Source organism: Uranotaenia lowii, chromosome 3 (assembly GCF_029784155.1).
Source record: "Uranotaenia lowii strain MFRU-FL chromosome 3, ASM2978415v1, whole genome shotgun sequence".
NCBI lineage: Eukaryota > Metazoa > Arthropoda > Insecta > Diptera > Culicidae > Uranotaenia > Uranotaenia lowii.
The window spans coordinates 46830043-46848802 of NC_073693.1; the positions used below are offsets into that span (position 1 = coordinate 46830043).

Below are 18760 nucleotides of genomic sequence, written 5' to 3' on the forward strand. Positions count from 1 at the left end.
TGGAGTTGTACCAAGCCATCGTGTCTTTTAAGTAGTGAACTGATGCTAAATCCCGCCAAATCAGTACTGGGTGATCATGCTTGAGGATTTTAGGGAGCAGACAACGGTTCATGGACACTCGGAGGTAAATTGCATTATTCATTGTGTCGGTGGTCACCAACGGCTCGGAACGCTTGTCACGCTCACATATGGTTAACCATTGCTTTTTTTTTTAAATTTTTTGTAGAAATTGATGTTTCCGTCAATACTTTGACCTTCCCGAACAGTGTAATACTGGTCAGCCGGAAGCGTTTTTAACTTAGCTTGTTTGACTACTCATATCCACCTTAAATCATTGATTCCGAAATTACAATAAACAATTGATCAAATTTTTCATAATTAGTATTTCATTCATGCACGTCGAATTCCAAGATCGCTGGCGTGGTTAAGCAGAACAAGTTCCAAATCGCCAATGGTTGCTACTCCGTGATTAATCGAGGCCATAAATTTTGTACAAAGTCCAAAAGAATGTAGCTTGGGATTAGCAGTACATTCTCAATGTACAAAACTGATGCTCTCCACTTTTTTAAAATGATTAATAACGGCCCCGGCCACGTCCTAGTAGTCAATGAGGAAAAGGAAGGAATGTTAGTTTGTTAGACTCTTTAGGTTGAACTAAAATTTTTCACTCCTGCATACTCCAAAATTAATTTTTAAATAGTCAGTACCAGAGATAAGCTAGTATCACCAAGTAAGGAAACCGTCTGTACGTCTGCGGATCTATATTCAAGTATCCAAGGAACAGGCTGTGTTAGTTAGAGAAAGGTAAAGATCAGGATCCATTTTGGTAAATGGGGCGATCATGTTTTCCTACACCTTCTATGCTCCTAAACATTTCCTTAGGAAAATCCTATTTCTATGAGGCATTCAATGGACGTTTTAGAGAAAAAATAATTTGAATAATATAAAAGCCGGATGCGTTTTTGTAAACAAACTTGCAATAGGTTTCGTTGTCGATGGTAACTCACACCGATTTTCCGCACAGCAGTTGATCATATAAATTATGACCTCTTGGTTTAACGGAAGCAGCATGATTGACTCGACTTCGGCTTCGTCTGTCACTTATAAGTCTTAAGTCCCAATCGTACCTTGGTACGATGGACGGTGCGAAGAGAGGATCTCACTTTTTTGGTCACATACCGAACTGAGGCAGACTTTCAATTGGCGTAATCACGCATGACTTTCCGGTCCAAAGTTTTGTCCACCGGTTTCCACGCAGTTTTTTCCTCTCCATACTTCCGAATCGTCTTACGGACCGCTCCATTTTCGCCAACTAACTCAGAAAATTCTTGGGGAAAGTACATCATTTATGCACGATATTTTTGCACTTTTTCGGGAAAAGGCTTCTTATTTTCACGAAAATTATTATAAGGTAGGGTTCACGATACACACAGTTTCAAATTAAACTGTAAACAATAACATCCAGAAGAAATGAATTGTTTGAACGTCATTCGGAATGAGCAGGGTTGGTTCGAAATATATGACCTTGTTGTTTATTTATTCAGATGTTTTAGTTTACGTGTTTCTAAAATATTAGCTATGCTAGGAGACATGAAAAGAAATAATTGTGCACAATTTTTCGGGAATTCATCATTGTCGACTTGGAAACTCATGAATTGTAGATTTTTTTCTGAACTTTATTTCTCCCGAGTATAAGGAGTATGAGGACACTCCTAGGAATGCTCACAAAGTTCAAACCAATCATCGGAGTGGAATTCTTGATCGCAACAATTTCTAAAGGCTTGTGGTTATGGTGAAAAATTGAAAACATACCGTTGAAATTTACAGTAAATCCGTTTTCGGAAGGCAAACAGTGTTGCCTGACTTGACTGGTAGACAACCAGCAAACAACAAATGATGGGCAGTTCTATTTTTCGCAATATAAAAAAAAAAAACTTTGACAGATTTGAATTTAAAAAAACATAACTGCATTAAAGTGGTCAAATTCTTCGAGATTCTTGCCCGTAGAAAGGTTCCTATCAGATAAAAATTGATTTTTCCAGGTGAATTCGGTGAAAAACATAGTAAAAAGGAAGATAAAGCAAAAAATTTTTTGTAATCAACGGTAAAGTGTTTATAAAAATATATGTTCATCATATAGATATCATATTTTTATCTTTATTTCCTCCAAAGAAATTTATTCAATAAAACGATTAGTTTTCAAAACATTCTCGGGAATCTTGGCTTTCAGGTTAAACCGAAAAAATATAAGAATAGCTCAAAAAACCTTCTGTAGACCTCCATACATTTGTTCACAATGTGGAACATGCTTCGACGCTGCTCTCTACAACACCAAAGCCAAAGCCACCTCACCAAAGCCAAGCTTTTCACAACTGATTCACTTCACTACCACCAATTGCTCAAGGAGGGTCAGCAGAAGAATTTTACAGCCAAAAAAAAATTCCTCAAACATTTTCCGGCTTTTTTTCTACAAAAAAGATCAAATCTGTGTCCTGTGGAGGGAACCCTGAACTGGTTTTTGAGTGTTATTTCAAGAACAACACTGCTTACAACTCAGCAACGGATCCTCCATGACGTACTAAAGTCGTGCACAACTCAGCGCTTTGGTCCAGATGGATTCACAGCTTCAGTAGGCTGGAAACCACACGAATTCCACAAAATCAACCATTGTCATTGTAAAAGTTAGTTTTTTCGCTTTTGGAGCTTTACGGTAAAAAATACCAGCCTGCCAAACTCACATCCCAAGTAATCCATCTTGTAGGAAAAACTCTTAGCTTTACGATATGGTACCGTATTTAGATGACCCAATATTGGCACTGACAGGGTCTAGAACGACATATACGGAAAAAGTGTCAACGAGCATCGTCGGAAGCACTTGCAATTGACAGAAGGAATGCATTCAGGTCGTAGAAAAGATTGAGATTCAATCTTGATTTTTTTTTCGTTTGATGTGGTTTCCAAGGTTCCACAGAGTGTTGCTTGTTATTTAGGTTTTCCGATTTGGTTAGTTTGTACGCAGGGTTACGATTTTGAAGCATTTCAAAAACGTACGGGAGCTTTCCTCTTTATATAGATTTATCCAAAATAAACCTTCCAAAGTTTGACTCTATTCACAAAAAAACAATTGAATATTTTCTGGAAACTTATTTTTATTTAATTTCTGAATCTTGAGGAATATGGATTCAGAGGATGAGAAATGAATGAGGGCACAAGACCAGTCCGTGAGGTCTAGCTTTGGAATCAGGATTCTTATTAATGTAATTTTATGACTGAATTTATAGACTTCTTCGTTTGTTGTCGTTGCTTGACTAGTCAGTCAAAGATTAATTGCAAAACTGTTACATTGGCACATAAAAACGCAAAGTAAACAAAAAGTTAGCCATTGCTAAAAATAGTCCAGAGTAGGTATGCTGTTATCAGAAATTCAGTTCTTCATTAGGCCGAAACGTTGGACGTAATGTAAAAAGTATTGTTACTATTTCATTTTTAGACTGAAAAGATAAAGCACAGCGAAAAGAATTCAGGATTCGAAGACGAACTCAATATTAGTCATTTTCCTATATCCAAGCTCGGGATCGAGGGTTAACGATGTAGATAAGTATTAAAACCGAGATCAGAATCAGAAGCCGCAATCCGTATCCAGGAATATGGAAGTATATAATCAAAATTGCGGTGCCCAGGATTCTGAATATGGGTCTGAATCCGGGATCAGCACCCACGATCAGAATTTGAGATAAGGATCAAGTCCTCAGAATCCGAGATGAGGTTCAGAAACAATCCCCAATATCATCATTTATGATTTATCGTGAGATTAAGATTCAAGAAACAGGATCAGGACCCAAGATTCAGGAACGGAATCAAACATTCAGGATCAAAATGAAGATTCAGGATCAGAATTCAGAAAAACGAACCGGAATCAGAATTCAGAATGTTGAATCTGGAGACGAATAATGGTCTTTGGATCAGAGTCAGAAGTAAGTAAGCTTATGATCAGGAATGATCGGGATCGAAAAAATGTTACGGAACAAGAGCAGTATCAACGTTCGAATTATTATAAACATAAGGATTCAAAACCCCATCCTGACCATTTTTGTATTCGACATTTTCATTATGGGGCATCGATGTAAATTGATGTGAAAAGATAAAGTCTGCTTGAACCAAGCTTTCGAGATTCGCTCAGAATAGCTGCTCTCTGAACGCTTTTTTTTTAAAGCTCCCTCAGGTTGTGAGACGAACCGCTTTCTATACTGTGTGAGCAGAGAATGGGAAAACTGTACAAGACGCACCAGCAGGGTAAAATGGCCAATGAAATTTTTACTCAAAAGTACGCCAATTTTTGGCTTCGAATGACGTTTTTTTTCGTTTTTATTGTGGAAAACAATCTTTTCTAGCATTTCTTTGGTAAGAAATTTACTAAATCGACTATAATTCTTGGGAACAATAGGATTAGTCGATTCTCTGTAAATCTTGTAATTTTTTATGGTTAACATTTAAGGTTTCATGGTAAACCAGCCAGCGCAGTCTGATAAAACTAAAGCTTTTTGTATACCCCCGCGAATGCACCTTCGAATGACTATAAATAAGGCTATGATCATTTAGTATCCGGGCACTTCATTTCGGTGATAGCTAGGTTACTAGAGCTCGGATATGCTCTTTAGCAGCGTTGTGTTGGTTATGATAAGGACTATCTTGTCTATTTTTTTCACATTTTTACGTTTACGTATGTTTGAGATATTTACGGTGCAAAAAGCCATAGTAAAAAAAATTTTGCACAAATTTGCTCCTTTTATGCACTTTGCACCTTGGAAATTCATTATTTTTGACTTGAAAACTCATGAACTGTTTATTTTTTCTGATTTTTTTTTTTGGTCCAGATGGTTGAGAAGTATAAGGAGCTTACGATGCTTACGAAATTCAAACCAAGCATCGGAGTGGAACCCTTGATCTCAACTATAGGAACAAATTTATGGTTATTGGGGACAACTGAATGCAGACCTCTTAACTATGCAGTAAATCCGTTTCCGATAGGCAAAAAATGTTGCCTGTCAAGTGGACACCCGGGAATTAACTAAAAATTAGCAATTCCATGGATCGGCATCTGTGCAACCGGGTTTTACGCAATGTGACAGATGTGTTCTGATGGACCAAGAAATTTATGTTAAACCCGAATTTAAGAGGACATATTCTTCGAGATGCCTACTCATGAAAAGGTACCAACCAGATTCCAATTGATTTTTGCAGATGAATTTGTATAAAATATCATGATTTTGAAAAGGTTTAGCTTCTGTGGTAAAAATAAAAGATCAATACCAGGGCCGTAGGAAGAACCGACTCATGGGGGGGGGTTTTGGTGATTAATTTTCACCTATGATTTTTTGTCTTACAACACACGAATAAAAAAAAAAATTAAAACAAATTATGTGTGTAACTGTATGATTATTCATTTTTAAGTACTCATTGATAGTTTTCGAATGGAATTTTAACTAAAGAGAAGACACAAATGCCATAAAGTTGGTAAAGTGTCATTAATAAAACCTTAAAAAAGTAACTTTAGAGAAGTGGTTCTTAACTTAAAGGGTGAGCTGGTAGATCAAAGTTATTTGATTTGAGCATAAAAAAGTTAATTTTAGGGTAACCTTCAATTTCTTAAAAGAAAACTTATTCTATACTCAGATCAAACAAGCCCAATCTTCTTAACTCTTTTGCAAATTCCTAGATTCTAACCTTTGAAAAAAATAAATAAAATTTTCCAAAAAAAAACAGTAAAAGATAAAAAATTTCCGAATAAAATTTGCTTGATGCAAACTTGAACTATATTTAAGTTTGAAATTTTGCTTTTAAAAACCTTCAATATTAATAATGTACCAACAATACACCGAAAAAATAATAAAATTGTGCAGATTTTTTAGGTGAAGATCAGGTACATGTTTCTTAAACAGGAAATATTTTTTATAAAAAATCAATTCCATACTTAAAATCCTGTGGATGATTTTTTTAAATATAACTTGGGGTATTTTTCATTAATCAAAACTTAGCTTAGCTTAGCTTAGCTTGTTTGACTACTCATATCCACCTTTAATCATTAACTCGAAATGCTTAATTTACAGTTTTTTTTTTCAAATCGATTTTAGAAGAATTAAGTATTTTTTACATTTGATTTCAAACTATACATTTCGAATTCCATGATCGCTGGCGTGGCTAAGCAGAACAAGTTCCACGTCGCCAATGGTTGCTACTCCGTGATTAATCGAGGCCATCAATTTTGCACAAAGTCCAAAAGAATGGTGCTTGGGATTAGCAGCCATTCTCATTGTACAAAACTGATGCTCTCCCTTTTTTATGATTTATCTGATTAATAACGGCGCCGGCCACGTCCTAGTAGTCAATGGGGAAAAGGGAAGGATTGTTAGTTAGATACTCTGCAAGTTCAACTAGCAACCTCTCACTCCTGCATACTCCAAAAAAAATTTTTGAAATAGTCAGAACCAGAGATAAGCTAATATCATCAACTATGAAAACCGTCTATACGTCTGCGAATCCATATTCAAGTATCCAAGGAAGGAGTTGTGTTAGTTGGTGAAAGGTAGAGATCAGGATCCATTTTGGTAAATGGTGCGATCATGGTTTTCCTACACCTCCTATGCTCCTAGACATTTCCTAAGGAAACTCCTATTTCTATGAGGCATTTGATAAACGTCCAATAAAATGGATCGAATAAAATATTGAAGGCAAATCAATACCATCCAAATTTCTTCTTTGATAAACTTGCTCTTTTCCCTAACCGTTATCCCTGTTGAAGCAAAGAGTTTTCAAAAAGGCTTTACTGTTCAAAGATGGACAGCAACTTAAAATAAAAATGAATTATATTTTAATATTTAGACCCAAATTTTCGCAATTTTTTTTTTAAACTCTTTGATTCTTTGCTCTCCTTTGCCTCACGTTTTAGAAGTCTTAGGACCTTTGATGCTCAAAGAGTACAAATCAATGTTTTGAATAATCAAAACTTTTAAAAACATTTTCGATTTTTTTTTTCTTTTTCCACCAATTTGAGTAAATACATTCAGCATATTATTTAATCATTTAAATTTATATATCAGAAATTTAAATCAATTGCATGATGTTAACTTAACGTGATTAATTTGGCATACCCTATTTATCACGTTATGTCAACATCATGATTCATAAACTATGGTACGAAAAAGGTGCCCATACACAATATTATATGCTTCATGTAGACAAACGCCTAACTGTATGCAATCAATTTGCCGTATCACGGCTTCTACCTTTTTTTTTGCGTGCAAACCTCCTACACAACTTTTTCGTCGAAGAAAAATCCCCTGGTATTCTATGTTAATATGGATTCGTGGCTTGTTGATGAACACGGCTGATTTTAATTCCACAAACATCACTAAATTTTATAAAATATAATTTTATATTCGCGAAAAACAGAAAATGAAACGAGTTAAGAAACAAAATATTCATCCTAAAGCATAATTGAGTTTCTTTTTTCCAGATCGCCGTCTTTATGCAATCCAACTTTGTTTTGTAGCGAAGGGCGTAGTAACAGTGGTAACAGTGCCCATTAAATAAAATCACTTGAAAGTCTTTTCAATTTTCTAGATTTCTACTATAAATTTCACTGGCGCTTGCCTTTCACAAGTTGTAAATATAGAACCGAACTGCATTCCAAAAATGTGTCTCAGAAATTTAATAATAAAAACTAAAAAAACATAGGTGTATCCTTCATTTAATTTCCACAAGAATTCGGTAATGATTTCTGCGACGGGTAAACGCATACAGATATGCTAAAAAAAACTTTCAATTTAAATTAAACAAAAAGCTCCTTGAGGATTATATGTGAAAGAGATGAAAATAATGAAAACATGTTACTTATCTTAAACTTGAACTGGAAAACTCATCTCCAATGCATCGCTCGGTTGGTGAAAAAATCTGGGTTGGTCCGGAGGGCGTAGTGCTAGCCCCAGCAATTCCGTCGATTGAATGTTTTGCACATTTTTCACTTCTGCGTTTAAAATTCCCGTAATGAAATAAAAACACTTTGCTCCTAACTTTCACGCACAACAATTAAACTTTTCTAATTCAACCAATCTTAATTCCAATTTCCGAAATAATTTTAGGAAATTTCACGACGAAAAAAAAACGCGTGCGTCGCCCAAAAGTCATGGCTTACTCCTCATTTTTTCATTAATCAAAACTTAGAAAATAAACTCAAATTCTACTTTATATCTGTGGTTTTCAGCTGAATTGTTTGTACAAATTTATTCAGATTAAAAATTTTGAAATCTGGAAATTAAATTGACTAGCAAATTTTTATGGTTATGTTCACTTGAATTCCTCAACAATTTTATGTAGATTGAAAAACTTTTTCATAAGCTAAATCTTTTCTGAATTTTAAATCTGAACTCTAAACCTGAATTAAAAAATTTAACATTGAATCTATTTTCGAATTTCTATACGATTTCCGAGATGTAAAAAAAACGATTTCCGAATCTCAATTCCAGATCAGAATTTCACGATCCAAATCTTAGAGCCCTCATTCATGAATCTTTCATTTGAATTCTGTAGTGCTGGTTTAATCTTAATTTATTATTTCAATTTTTTATTTTCAATCTGTTTTGTGAATCTGATTTGAAATGTGAATTTCGAATGGGGAATCAGAATCTGGTTTTCAATTTTGGATCGCCACTTAGCAGCTTTAAATGTTTTAAGTTTGTGTTAGAATAAAGTTTAAAAACTTCGAATTTGAATATAAAATAAATTTCTTGTTTTCCATATTCGGAAAACTGTTTTCAAAATATTGAAAATGCATTTAATTTTCGAAAAACATGATTCAAATTTGATATGAAATGCAAAACCGAATTCGAACAAGGATTTCAAAGCAGCTTTCCATTCCTTATTTCTTATCATTATTTGAACTGGAAATCAAAAATCCTAAACTTGATAAAAAATCAGAAATACGAAAATATGTCGAAATACAATTTAGGATATAGGAATATGGAACCAGGAGTCTGGTCCGACTCGGTTGCCCAGCTTTCATTGGAAAAGCCCACATTTTTCCTGGGTTTGTTCTCATTCTCATTTTTAAATCAAACTTAAAAAAAATAAACAAATTGTGTTGGAATTTTTTTTATTTATGTGTCCAAATTTTTTGCAACAAGTTTAAAAAAAATATCATGAAAGGTTTTTTAAGTATTTTTTTGAGATTTTTGATGAGAAATTGCTAGGTTTTGAAATCTGACAACCTTATTCTATGAGCAAGTGAGAAAATTTTGAAAAACTGTAGCAAAACTTTGAACTTGAAATTGGTTTTTCAGGTTTTTGTATTAGTTTTTAGTTCAGATAGTTACTCTTGAATATCTTTGCTCTATGATCATAATTTCATTATGAACTTTAAATTTTGAGTGTAGAGTAGAATACCTTGCTTGCTTTTATGGATCCTCATGGGGGGGGGTTTAACCCCCAAAACCCCCCCCGTTCCTACGGCCATGATCAATACATAGCTGAAAAAAGTGTGCAAAGATAAAAATTATATTTTATCATAAAATAAGAGTATTTCTTGTCATCAACAATAAATTTTTTTTTTATATTTTTACATTAAATATCATAATAACACCTTCATTTCCTCCATAGAAAGTTTTTCGATCAAATTAATAGTTTTCAAAACACAGAGGTTTGAAACTGCCCGGATACTAAATGATCATAGCCTTATGTTGTTATATTTCACTAACTTTCTTTAATTTTCTACTAAAAACAATCATTTCAAAATTGGGGCAGAACGCGCCCAAGACCACCTGTTTAACGTTTAACGATGATCAAAACAAAATGTCTTTCATTTTATTTTCTGACCCCCAAATTATGATAAGAATGCATAATTTTTTACAAATTTCGTGCTTTTTCAAGTTTAAAGGGTGTACCAATATTCCGATTCGAAAAAATAGTCACACGTCAAATTTGTCACGATATTGGTCAAGAAATGGAATTTCGTTGCCTACTTGAAGGCGTTTTACCTATCAGATTATCAAAAAGTGTATTTTAAAATGCGAAATTTTCTGTAAGTTTAGCAATAACAAATTGTTTTTTTGCCATAGTATGGTTAGTTAACAAAAAATGCGATGAACATTACTAAACATTTGATGTTTCAATTATTATATTTTGTATTATCATTGTTCCATTTCATACCACCATCCTTTTCATAAAAAAGTAAATGTTTTCTGATTGGTTCGCCTATCTGACTATTAAACAGGGCTGACTTCATTTCTACAATAAAGTAAAGCTGGTAGTCAAAATGTGCGCTAAAAATTAAAAAAAAAATTAATGGACAGCAAAATGAACCTTTTTAGCGGGCACCTGGCAGGTTTCCAGCCAAAAACATTTGGTTGAAAAATGTCGCCTGGATGTTCCGTTGTTAAACAAGAAGAAAAAAAAATGAAAAATTTGAGGTCTAGTACTTGAGGAAGCTGACGATTCGTGGAAGCTGTAAATCAGTCAGTGTTTCATAACGATGATAAGATGAATTATCAAATATAAAAAAGACAGCTTCCAAAAGTAGCCGTTTTCCGTACATAGCAATTCAACCGGTCCCACAAAGTTTAAAACTCTGTTTTGGTTGGATTTGGAACTGTGTCATTATACGAAAACTGTTGGATTAATAAAAAGTCAAATATCTTATTTTGTGCTGAAGGAAAACATTCGGTTAAACTTGTCATAACTATTCAACCAAATTTAAAAAAAAAGAGTTTTTATGAAGCATCAGAAAACAGAAAACGTAATCAAACAAGCCTGGATTTAGAAAAAATGGTCATATTTAGTATACCGTCAAACGGGGCATCATTCAACAGCAGGGTTAGATGCAACATTTACAAAACTTATTCAATTTTTATTTTGGTGTAATGTTATAAAGTTATCATTTAATGATAACAAAATGAAGATGACATAGTTTCTCACATCATGAGATATTTTTTTAAGTTTTTGCTTGCCCAGAGAAAATAAAAAAAAATCGAGCAAAAGGTGTTTAAATTTTTACATTTTTCGATGCCGTAACATACTCTACCCAGTATGACGATTGGACTTGATGATATCACCTTCAAACTTTAAATTTCTTTCATTATCCTGTACCAACACTGTTTGTGTAAAAATATTTATCGGACATTCACCAAATTCAAAAAAATTAATAAAAAATTTAATAATTCTGTTACCAGTGTGGGCTAAAATCTGGGCAACAAAATGCTTATCAAAGTTTCCTCTTTTAAATCTCGTTTCCATATGCTGTATGTGGTGAATCCATACAACTATTGGGCCATTATTCTTTCCCATCATTTTGATTTTTTTATCACTCGCGGCGCGAACAGCAGAGCATACTGTGCTCGGTAAAGCTGGTTTATAGACTGACGAGCTCATCAATGTTTTGTGGCATGCACGCTCAACTTGTTATATATTATCCATAAACAATCCGATTTTAAAACCTATTTAGCCTGAGTAATTTTAAACCATTGCAATCCTAAAATTATTTTACGCTTTTCTTCCAATATGTATAGTTTTTCAACTATTTTCAGAAATTTCCATTAACTCCTGGACTGTACTACCACATTCGCCCCCCTTCCCCAAAAAGGAAAACTTAAGCTCAAAATAATTGAAAAATCATCATATCAGAGTTATGTTGGTACGAAACTTCTACTATTTGTAATTTGCATTCTATTTTCGAAACTTTGTTTACAAAAAAAAATATTCAGCTTGATAAAATTGATTTAAAAAACATAAACTCTGCACTTTATTTGTCAACTTCAACTTTACTGCAACAGAAAATGGTAACACTTTTTAAATTAAATCGGATTTATATATCTTAGTTTTAAAAACTTATTTTTAATTTACGTACAATGGTATATAAACTAATATACAGTGTTGGGTATTAAATCGCAGATCGCTAATTATTCTGCTTTGTTTTTGTTGGAAAATTCATTTTCTTTCCAAGTTAGTGATAAACAAGCTCCCCGCAAGATAATTTGACAAGCAAGATGACTGATATGAAGTTTCCCTCAGATTGTGGAGCTTTTTTATCTGTCAGCTCACCAATTTAGAAAATATTAAATTAGCGGTCTAATAAGTGGTCATATTTTTAAAACCAGACTTTGAATTTAAATATTCGGTTAAGTGAAGTTTTTCTAAATTTCAACTTGAAGGAGAAGGGAGAATTTTATAAAAATATACTTTTTAAAGTTATTTGCATTTTATTGTTTTTTTTTTATTTCAAAAAGGTAAAATAACAATGATAATTTGAAAAAATATCTTTTTTTTTCTTTTTATGAACGGTTTTCCAACTAATTGAATTAAAATTTTATCAAATGGGAAACTTTAAAATAACGATCACAAAAATTTCAAACTTTTAGATTAGGTATGAGCAAATTTTGAAAGTTTCCCAAAGAACAACACAAGAACATAACACAGAAGAGCTCTTTTAATATTTTTTTGTTATTTTTATTGAAGAACGTAGAAAAATTTCATCTGAAATGCGAAAAGCCCGTTGTGCAGAGTGATCCTGATGGGATGAATAAGCCCAGAAAGTTTAAAATCTCTAAAACCGCTATGAGTGAATTGTCGAGGAAATTAAATTTAATTCATAACTCATGCATTGAGTCTGAATTGGAAGGCATAATCTTGTCTGTTAGCTCGTTAAAAGTAAATTAAACACTTTTAAATTTATGTTTTGATCAAATAGAGAAAAATAAACTGGTAAAAATCTGTACTGAATCTCAAAAATCTTTATTTTTAAAACACAAAAAAATTTTTTGGCTAAATTTATACTTAAGGTAACCCATTGTAATTTGTTTGCATTTAATACTAAAGAAATATTTGTTGTGTGGCCCGCAAGCAAGTCTTAGTACCAAAGTTTGGCCCGCCTGTTGAAAATATTGGCCACCCCTGGTCTAGATATTCCTTTTTTATGCTATTCTTAATTCTAACACTAAAAATGACTACTTTATTCCTTATCATGGAAATTTATTAGTTGTTATTGGTACATGCCTCTTGTCTCTTCATTCTAAAATCTTTACATTTTTCTTTAATTTGCCTTTTTTAAGTCTTTTCACTAAAAGCACATGTTCGAATTTTAACTTATTCTCAACTGTTGACTCTTTTTACACTCAATTTTTTTTAACTCTTTCTGGTCAGCTCTAACCCTTTGACTATTCACTTTCGACTCTAAACTTAACTTAGATTCTTGATTCTTTTACCTTAGGTTTTTTTATCATAAGCTATTAATTCTTGACATTTGTATATAATTCTATTCGTGGTCAATGACACTAAGTTCATAACTTTGGAATCTACTGTACTGGGTGTTAAATGTTAATCTTAAGTTGTCCACGTCATTTTTTCAGTCTGTAAAGCCTAAATCGGCTAAGACGGTGTATGTCTTTAACCTCGGGTCATGAAATCCAATTCTTGACTCTAGAACTTTGACATTTGGCGTTTGACTCTTGATCCTTTGACTCTCAACTTTCAACTATTGAACCTTATTTTTGACTTTTAACTTGTGGCCTATGACACTGAACTATTAATTTAAGCCTTTACTACGACTTCCAAACCTACACATTTTCTACTTAACCCTCGAAACTATGAATCTTGACTTTCAACTATTGAACCTTGACTTTTATTTCGTGGTCAAAGATTCTTGGCTCTTGACTTTTGAGCCTTCACGTTTTTATAATTCCGATTCTTGGTAATTACACATCGAGATTTGACGTTTTCACCCTTGACTCCCAATTTCTACTATTGAATCTCAGATCTTTACTTTTAACTTAAGACACAAAGCTTTTTTTTTTCTTTTGCACCTTGATTTAATATTTCCGATTCTTGGCTTTTGACCATTGACTTTTCTTTCCAAACCTAGACTTTCAGCTTGAAATTCGTACTTTTTGTTTCAATTCTTCACCCTCAGCTCTTGATTCTGGAACATTGGCTCTCAACTTGGGTCATGCTTATTCCATGCCATCTTTTATTAAAATCCAATCGGGTCATGTCTATCCATGCCGTCTTTTGCAAATATTTCACCAGGTAGGGGAAAGTATTCCTAAATGCGCATGTTGGGCCCATGGGTAATATGCGCATACAGCCGATTGACGATATGGCTGGAGATTCATCATATCTAATCAGTGCAGTCTTATAAATTTCTAACTTTTTATCATTGAAACATTAAATCTACGCTCAAATCATGATCTTACAGCGAAAAAAGAAGAACTTCATACTGATCCGATAAAAATGCGATATAAGCAAAATATTACCATGAAATTTGGCCATATGGCATACTTAACTATGTTACATGTAAAAGAACTAGTGATGTAAAAAATTTCACTAAAATTTCAGCCTTGACGTATGCTTAACATCCGTTTCTCCCATTTTCAATTAAATAATATCCAAATATTGCAAGTGTTAATGAAATATAGCTAAAAACATAAATATGCGCATTTAGCCCGCCAGTTTCGGAAATCGGCTATTTTGACTTTTTTTATTATAAAATTATTTTCAAAAAAACTGTAAGAGATTTTAACAGAAAAATTGCTCAAACGTAAATAAAACAGATGTCCTCTCATGTGTATATAGTTTTCGGACTCCTATCTTTTGGAATATGGGAGAAAACGAGTGCTTTCCTTAATATGCGCATATAGCCCGCCTCTCCCCTATATCCATCAACATTAATCGTTATTTTAATTTAATAGTGGGTCATACTTTATCATGCCGTCTTTTTTTCTAAATCAACTTGGATCATGCTTATTCCATGCCATCATTTATTAAAATTTAATAGGGTCATGCTTTTCTATGTTATATTTAATAAAAATATAATAGGGCCATGCTTTTCCTTGCCATCTTTTGTCAGTTTTTTTTACTGGTTCATAATGTATCATCAATCCTTTATTCAATTCAAATGTGGCATGTTTATTCAATGCCATCAAATACACGCGACTGTACGTTCTGACGCTTAGCAGAGGGACTCGCGATTTATCGGTCACCTTTTTCTATCCGAGAGCATCGTCATATGACTCACACGTCTACTTGTTCCATTGAGATGTTCTCTTTCGCTAGAGATGAATCGAATTTACATGGCAATTGCAGTTTGATATCTTCCTCTAACTTTGTCAAGGAGTCAAAAAATCATTATTCTACGTTAGAATTAGCAGAAAAAAAAAACTGTAGCGGTCAAAATTATCAAAAATTGTACGTACCCTTGTACGTCTCGGTGGTCGAGTGGTTAGCGTGGTAAGACGGTAATCGCTGGTCCACTGATGGCATGGGTTCGATTCCCATCTCGGTACTGGGTATTAAATGTTAATCTTAAGTTGTCCATGTCATTTATTCAGTCTGTAAGCCTAAATCGGCTAAGACGGTGTGTGTCTTTAAAAAAAAAAAAAAAAAAATTGTAACTCTGGACTCTTTACGCTGTATTTTTGTCAACTCTTCGCTTTTAATTTTTTTTTAACTGAACTTCGTACTCTTTATTCTTTACTCATAACTCTTGACTCCTTATTTTCACTATTTACTTTTTAACTCTTGACTGCTTCACTCATTCACTTATCACTCATTACTATGGATATTTACTCTTTTCTCTTTACTCTTCACTGTTTACTTTTTTTAACTCTTCACTTTATTCACCCGAGGAGTACTCTTTACCTAAATATTTGAACCATAAGTCTCTTTTTCACTCATTACATTTCCTTTAACTTTTGATTCGTTTTCACCAATAACTCTTCGCTCTTATGTTTGCTCGACTTATCCATTTATTTATTTATTTGCTCTCTATATGCTACACATTATTATTTGCTTTTATCGTTTTACTACTGAGCGAACGTAAAAACAGAAAACAAACAAGAGTGGTGAATATAAATTCCACGTGGAAAGGCAATGTGCCTTCTGAAAGAATTTTTCACCGATGAAGGAAAAAATTATTGGTCCCTCAAAATTAGTTTTTAAATTGCAAGCACATTTGAAGGCAACAGAAGGCTTAAAAATACTAAGAGAAATGCATGAAACGTCGATATTTGGTGTTATCTCAAAAATAAAATTTGGCAAAAATCAACCTTCTGGGACTTAGCCGTTAGAAAGTCGATTTTTTTAAAAAAAAATTATTATCGAGATAACACCAGATCTTGCCGTTTCATGAATTTTTAGTCATTTGGCATCAACATTAAAATTTCGAATTTCCCGCTTTAATTGGTCTTCCCTTCGGTGATTTTTGAGGGTCGAAAACCGAAACTTTGAGCGCTTTGATTCAACCCTAAATCAAGTCCGATTGAGCTGGAATTTTTCACAGGTCAGTTTTTGGGCTAATCTAAAAAATGTAATTTGTTAGCTTGCGAAATTCGACAAGACTCATTTAGATGCCACCCAACTGTATAGTTTGGCAAAATTCAGGGATACCAATTTGATGAATTTACCTATTATTTGCTAATTTAAAGGCATCGACTGACTTGTAAATTCGTTTAACTTTGACAATCGATGCAAGTTTAGCAAAAAAGCGTATACATAAACATATTTAACAAAAACGCCTAGATAAGCCTATTTATTTAAAAATTGTTCTAGTTATCGAGGCGTGTATAATCTTTAAATATTCAACGAAATTTGCCTTGTTATCAATTTTAGCATCGATTATTATGTTTATACGAAAAGCATGGGAAGGTTACTTACATTCAACCATTTTAATTTGCAATTGTGAAAAATGTCGTTACCATTTTATTGACAATATTTTCTACTTTCTTTTCTTTTTCTCCACAGGTGGACTAAAATCACTACTAACATTCTCTCTAACATTCCACGTTCACTTATCGCTATGTTGAGGCTGTAAAAAGGATTGAAATTGGAATAGCACCTCGTTTTCCGGCTGTGACAGTAGCAGTGCAGAGATTTCACCGGACGGCATCCGACTTTTGTTTCCAGCAAGTGCTATCGCTGACATGGGCTGGGCTTGAGATTTTTTTATGCCAACTTCCAATTTTCATCTGTTCGGTTTTGGGAAAACGAGGGTGTGCAAATGAAAGCGCTTCTTACGGCTGAATGATTTCGCTTTTCATTGTCTGTCCATCCTTGCCTCCCACAACCCTTTTTATTGTGAATGTAATTGGAATTTTTACCGATTTTTTTCTTACTTTTTATCTCTCTCACTCGCCATAGTGTTATTTGTGTCCGGGCGCATTCATTGACTTGACGCCATGGTAGAAAATTAAATGAAAAACTAGTGAATGGTGTGAAACCCAACTCTGGGTCCAGTTCCTGGAAATAAGAAAAAAACGGCAGTTCGTGTTAATTGAATGTTGGATCACTCTTACTTAGAGACGGGAGCTGCTGGAGGTTGGTGGGAGGGCGAATTTTTTCCAACCAACTTTTTGTAACCGTTCTCTAGGAAATTTTCGCAGCCTGGCAACGAATCCTGCAAAGTGTGGAGGAAGTTTTCGTGATGGAAGTAAATGGTTGTGCCAAGTGGTGAAAAGTGAAATCCTGCTGCAGCTTTTTTACTGGGAGTAGTGTGGTGGAAAGTGGTCGCAGAAAAAGTAGAGCGCGAAAATTGACCGGTTGAGTAAGCACACAAGTTCTGAAACAAAGTCCTAGAAAGAATAGAGCTTTCTTTGATTTTTTTCTCTTAGTCAACGACGACGTGGGCTTAGCTTTCTGGGCTTCCAGTGAAGTGTTGGGGGAAATCAAAAATATTGCTTCCGTGAGGTTGCTCTTGTGGGTTGCGAAAAGATACGGATTATCAGATGGTCGCCATGGAATTGAGGAGTAGGACGAGAATGACGACGACAACGGAAGTGCTGCTGTGGATTGGAATGTCCGCGGTCCTGTTGCAGAGCAGCGCTGATTGTGGTAAGTGGAAAAATATTACATTCGGTTCACCTACGTTGCGTTGGGTTAAGGATTGTTGATTTATTGAAATACTTTGAGAAAGGGCAAAAGTCGTTTGGGGGAATTAAAATTTTGAGGTGGTACATTTCAAGCGTAAATTACTATAATGATGAATCAAAATACGAAATATTTGCTTCTAAAAAAATGACATAAAAATATGATTTTTAGTACAACATATCGGACTACTCACATGACAGATGATCAAAATTTTCAAATTTTCAGTATATTTTTTCCCTGAGAACTTCAAATTTTACATTTCTGAGTTAAGATGAGTTAAGGTTTCTTCATAAAGAAATAATAAGAACTTCAAAAATTTAGATAATAATGATTTCTGAATAAATTGATTTTCGACGATTTTATTCCAGAAAAATCTTAAAACGATATTTATTTCTTACTCCGACGTTTCGGCATTTATTACGCCTTTTTCATAGAGTCTATTAATATGACAAAATAAATAATATGTTTAAAAAGGTGTGACAATATATGGTGTGCTTACTGAAATGTCTCGTTTTATTTGTCCAAAAAGTTTTTTGAATCTGCTAAACTGCCTAATCGGGAAATGTAAGTCCAGTTGTCCGTAGTGTATAATAAAAATATTCAAAGTTGAGCTTTCTACTTGTATGCAATCTTCCTTGAAATCTGTTATACTTACTATTGATCTGGTTGATTTGGATATAACACTTCTAAAGTTTTGAAATATAAAAACGGATATAAAAATTATTTGCACTACTTTTGATGTTATTTTTTGCCTAGCCACTACTGATGTTTGTTGTATTCTGTGTGTATGATGTATCATTATGTGCATTGGTGTGTTTTTGTTTGTTTTTGATGGAGCTGAAAATGCCGGCATAGATGA

At 33.7% G+C, this 18760-nt stretch overlaps 1 protein-coding gene across 4 annotated transcripts in view; it reads left to right on the forward strand.

Moving 5' to 3' along the window:
* LOC129752380 (uncharacterized) overlaps positions 1 to 18760 on the forward strand; it is a 238786-nt gene that overhangs the window by 139043 nt on the left and 80983 nt on the right. For 2 of the 4 annotated variants that reach the window (XM_055748168.1, XM_055748169.1), the window contains exon 2: positions 17176 to 17865. In XM_055748168.1, coding sequence (XP_055604143.1) covers positions 17760 to 17865 — 106 coding nt within the window. In that variant the 5' untranslated portion in view covers positions 17176 to 17759. Of the gene's footprint in view, positions 1 to 16779; positions 17028 to 17175; positions 17866 to 18760 lie in introns of all 4 variants that reach the window. The other 2 variants (XM_055748171.1, XM_055748170.1) reach the window with 2 other exon arrangements.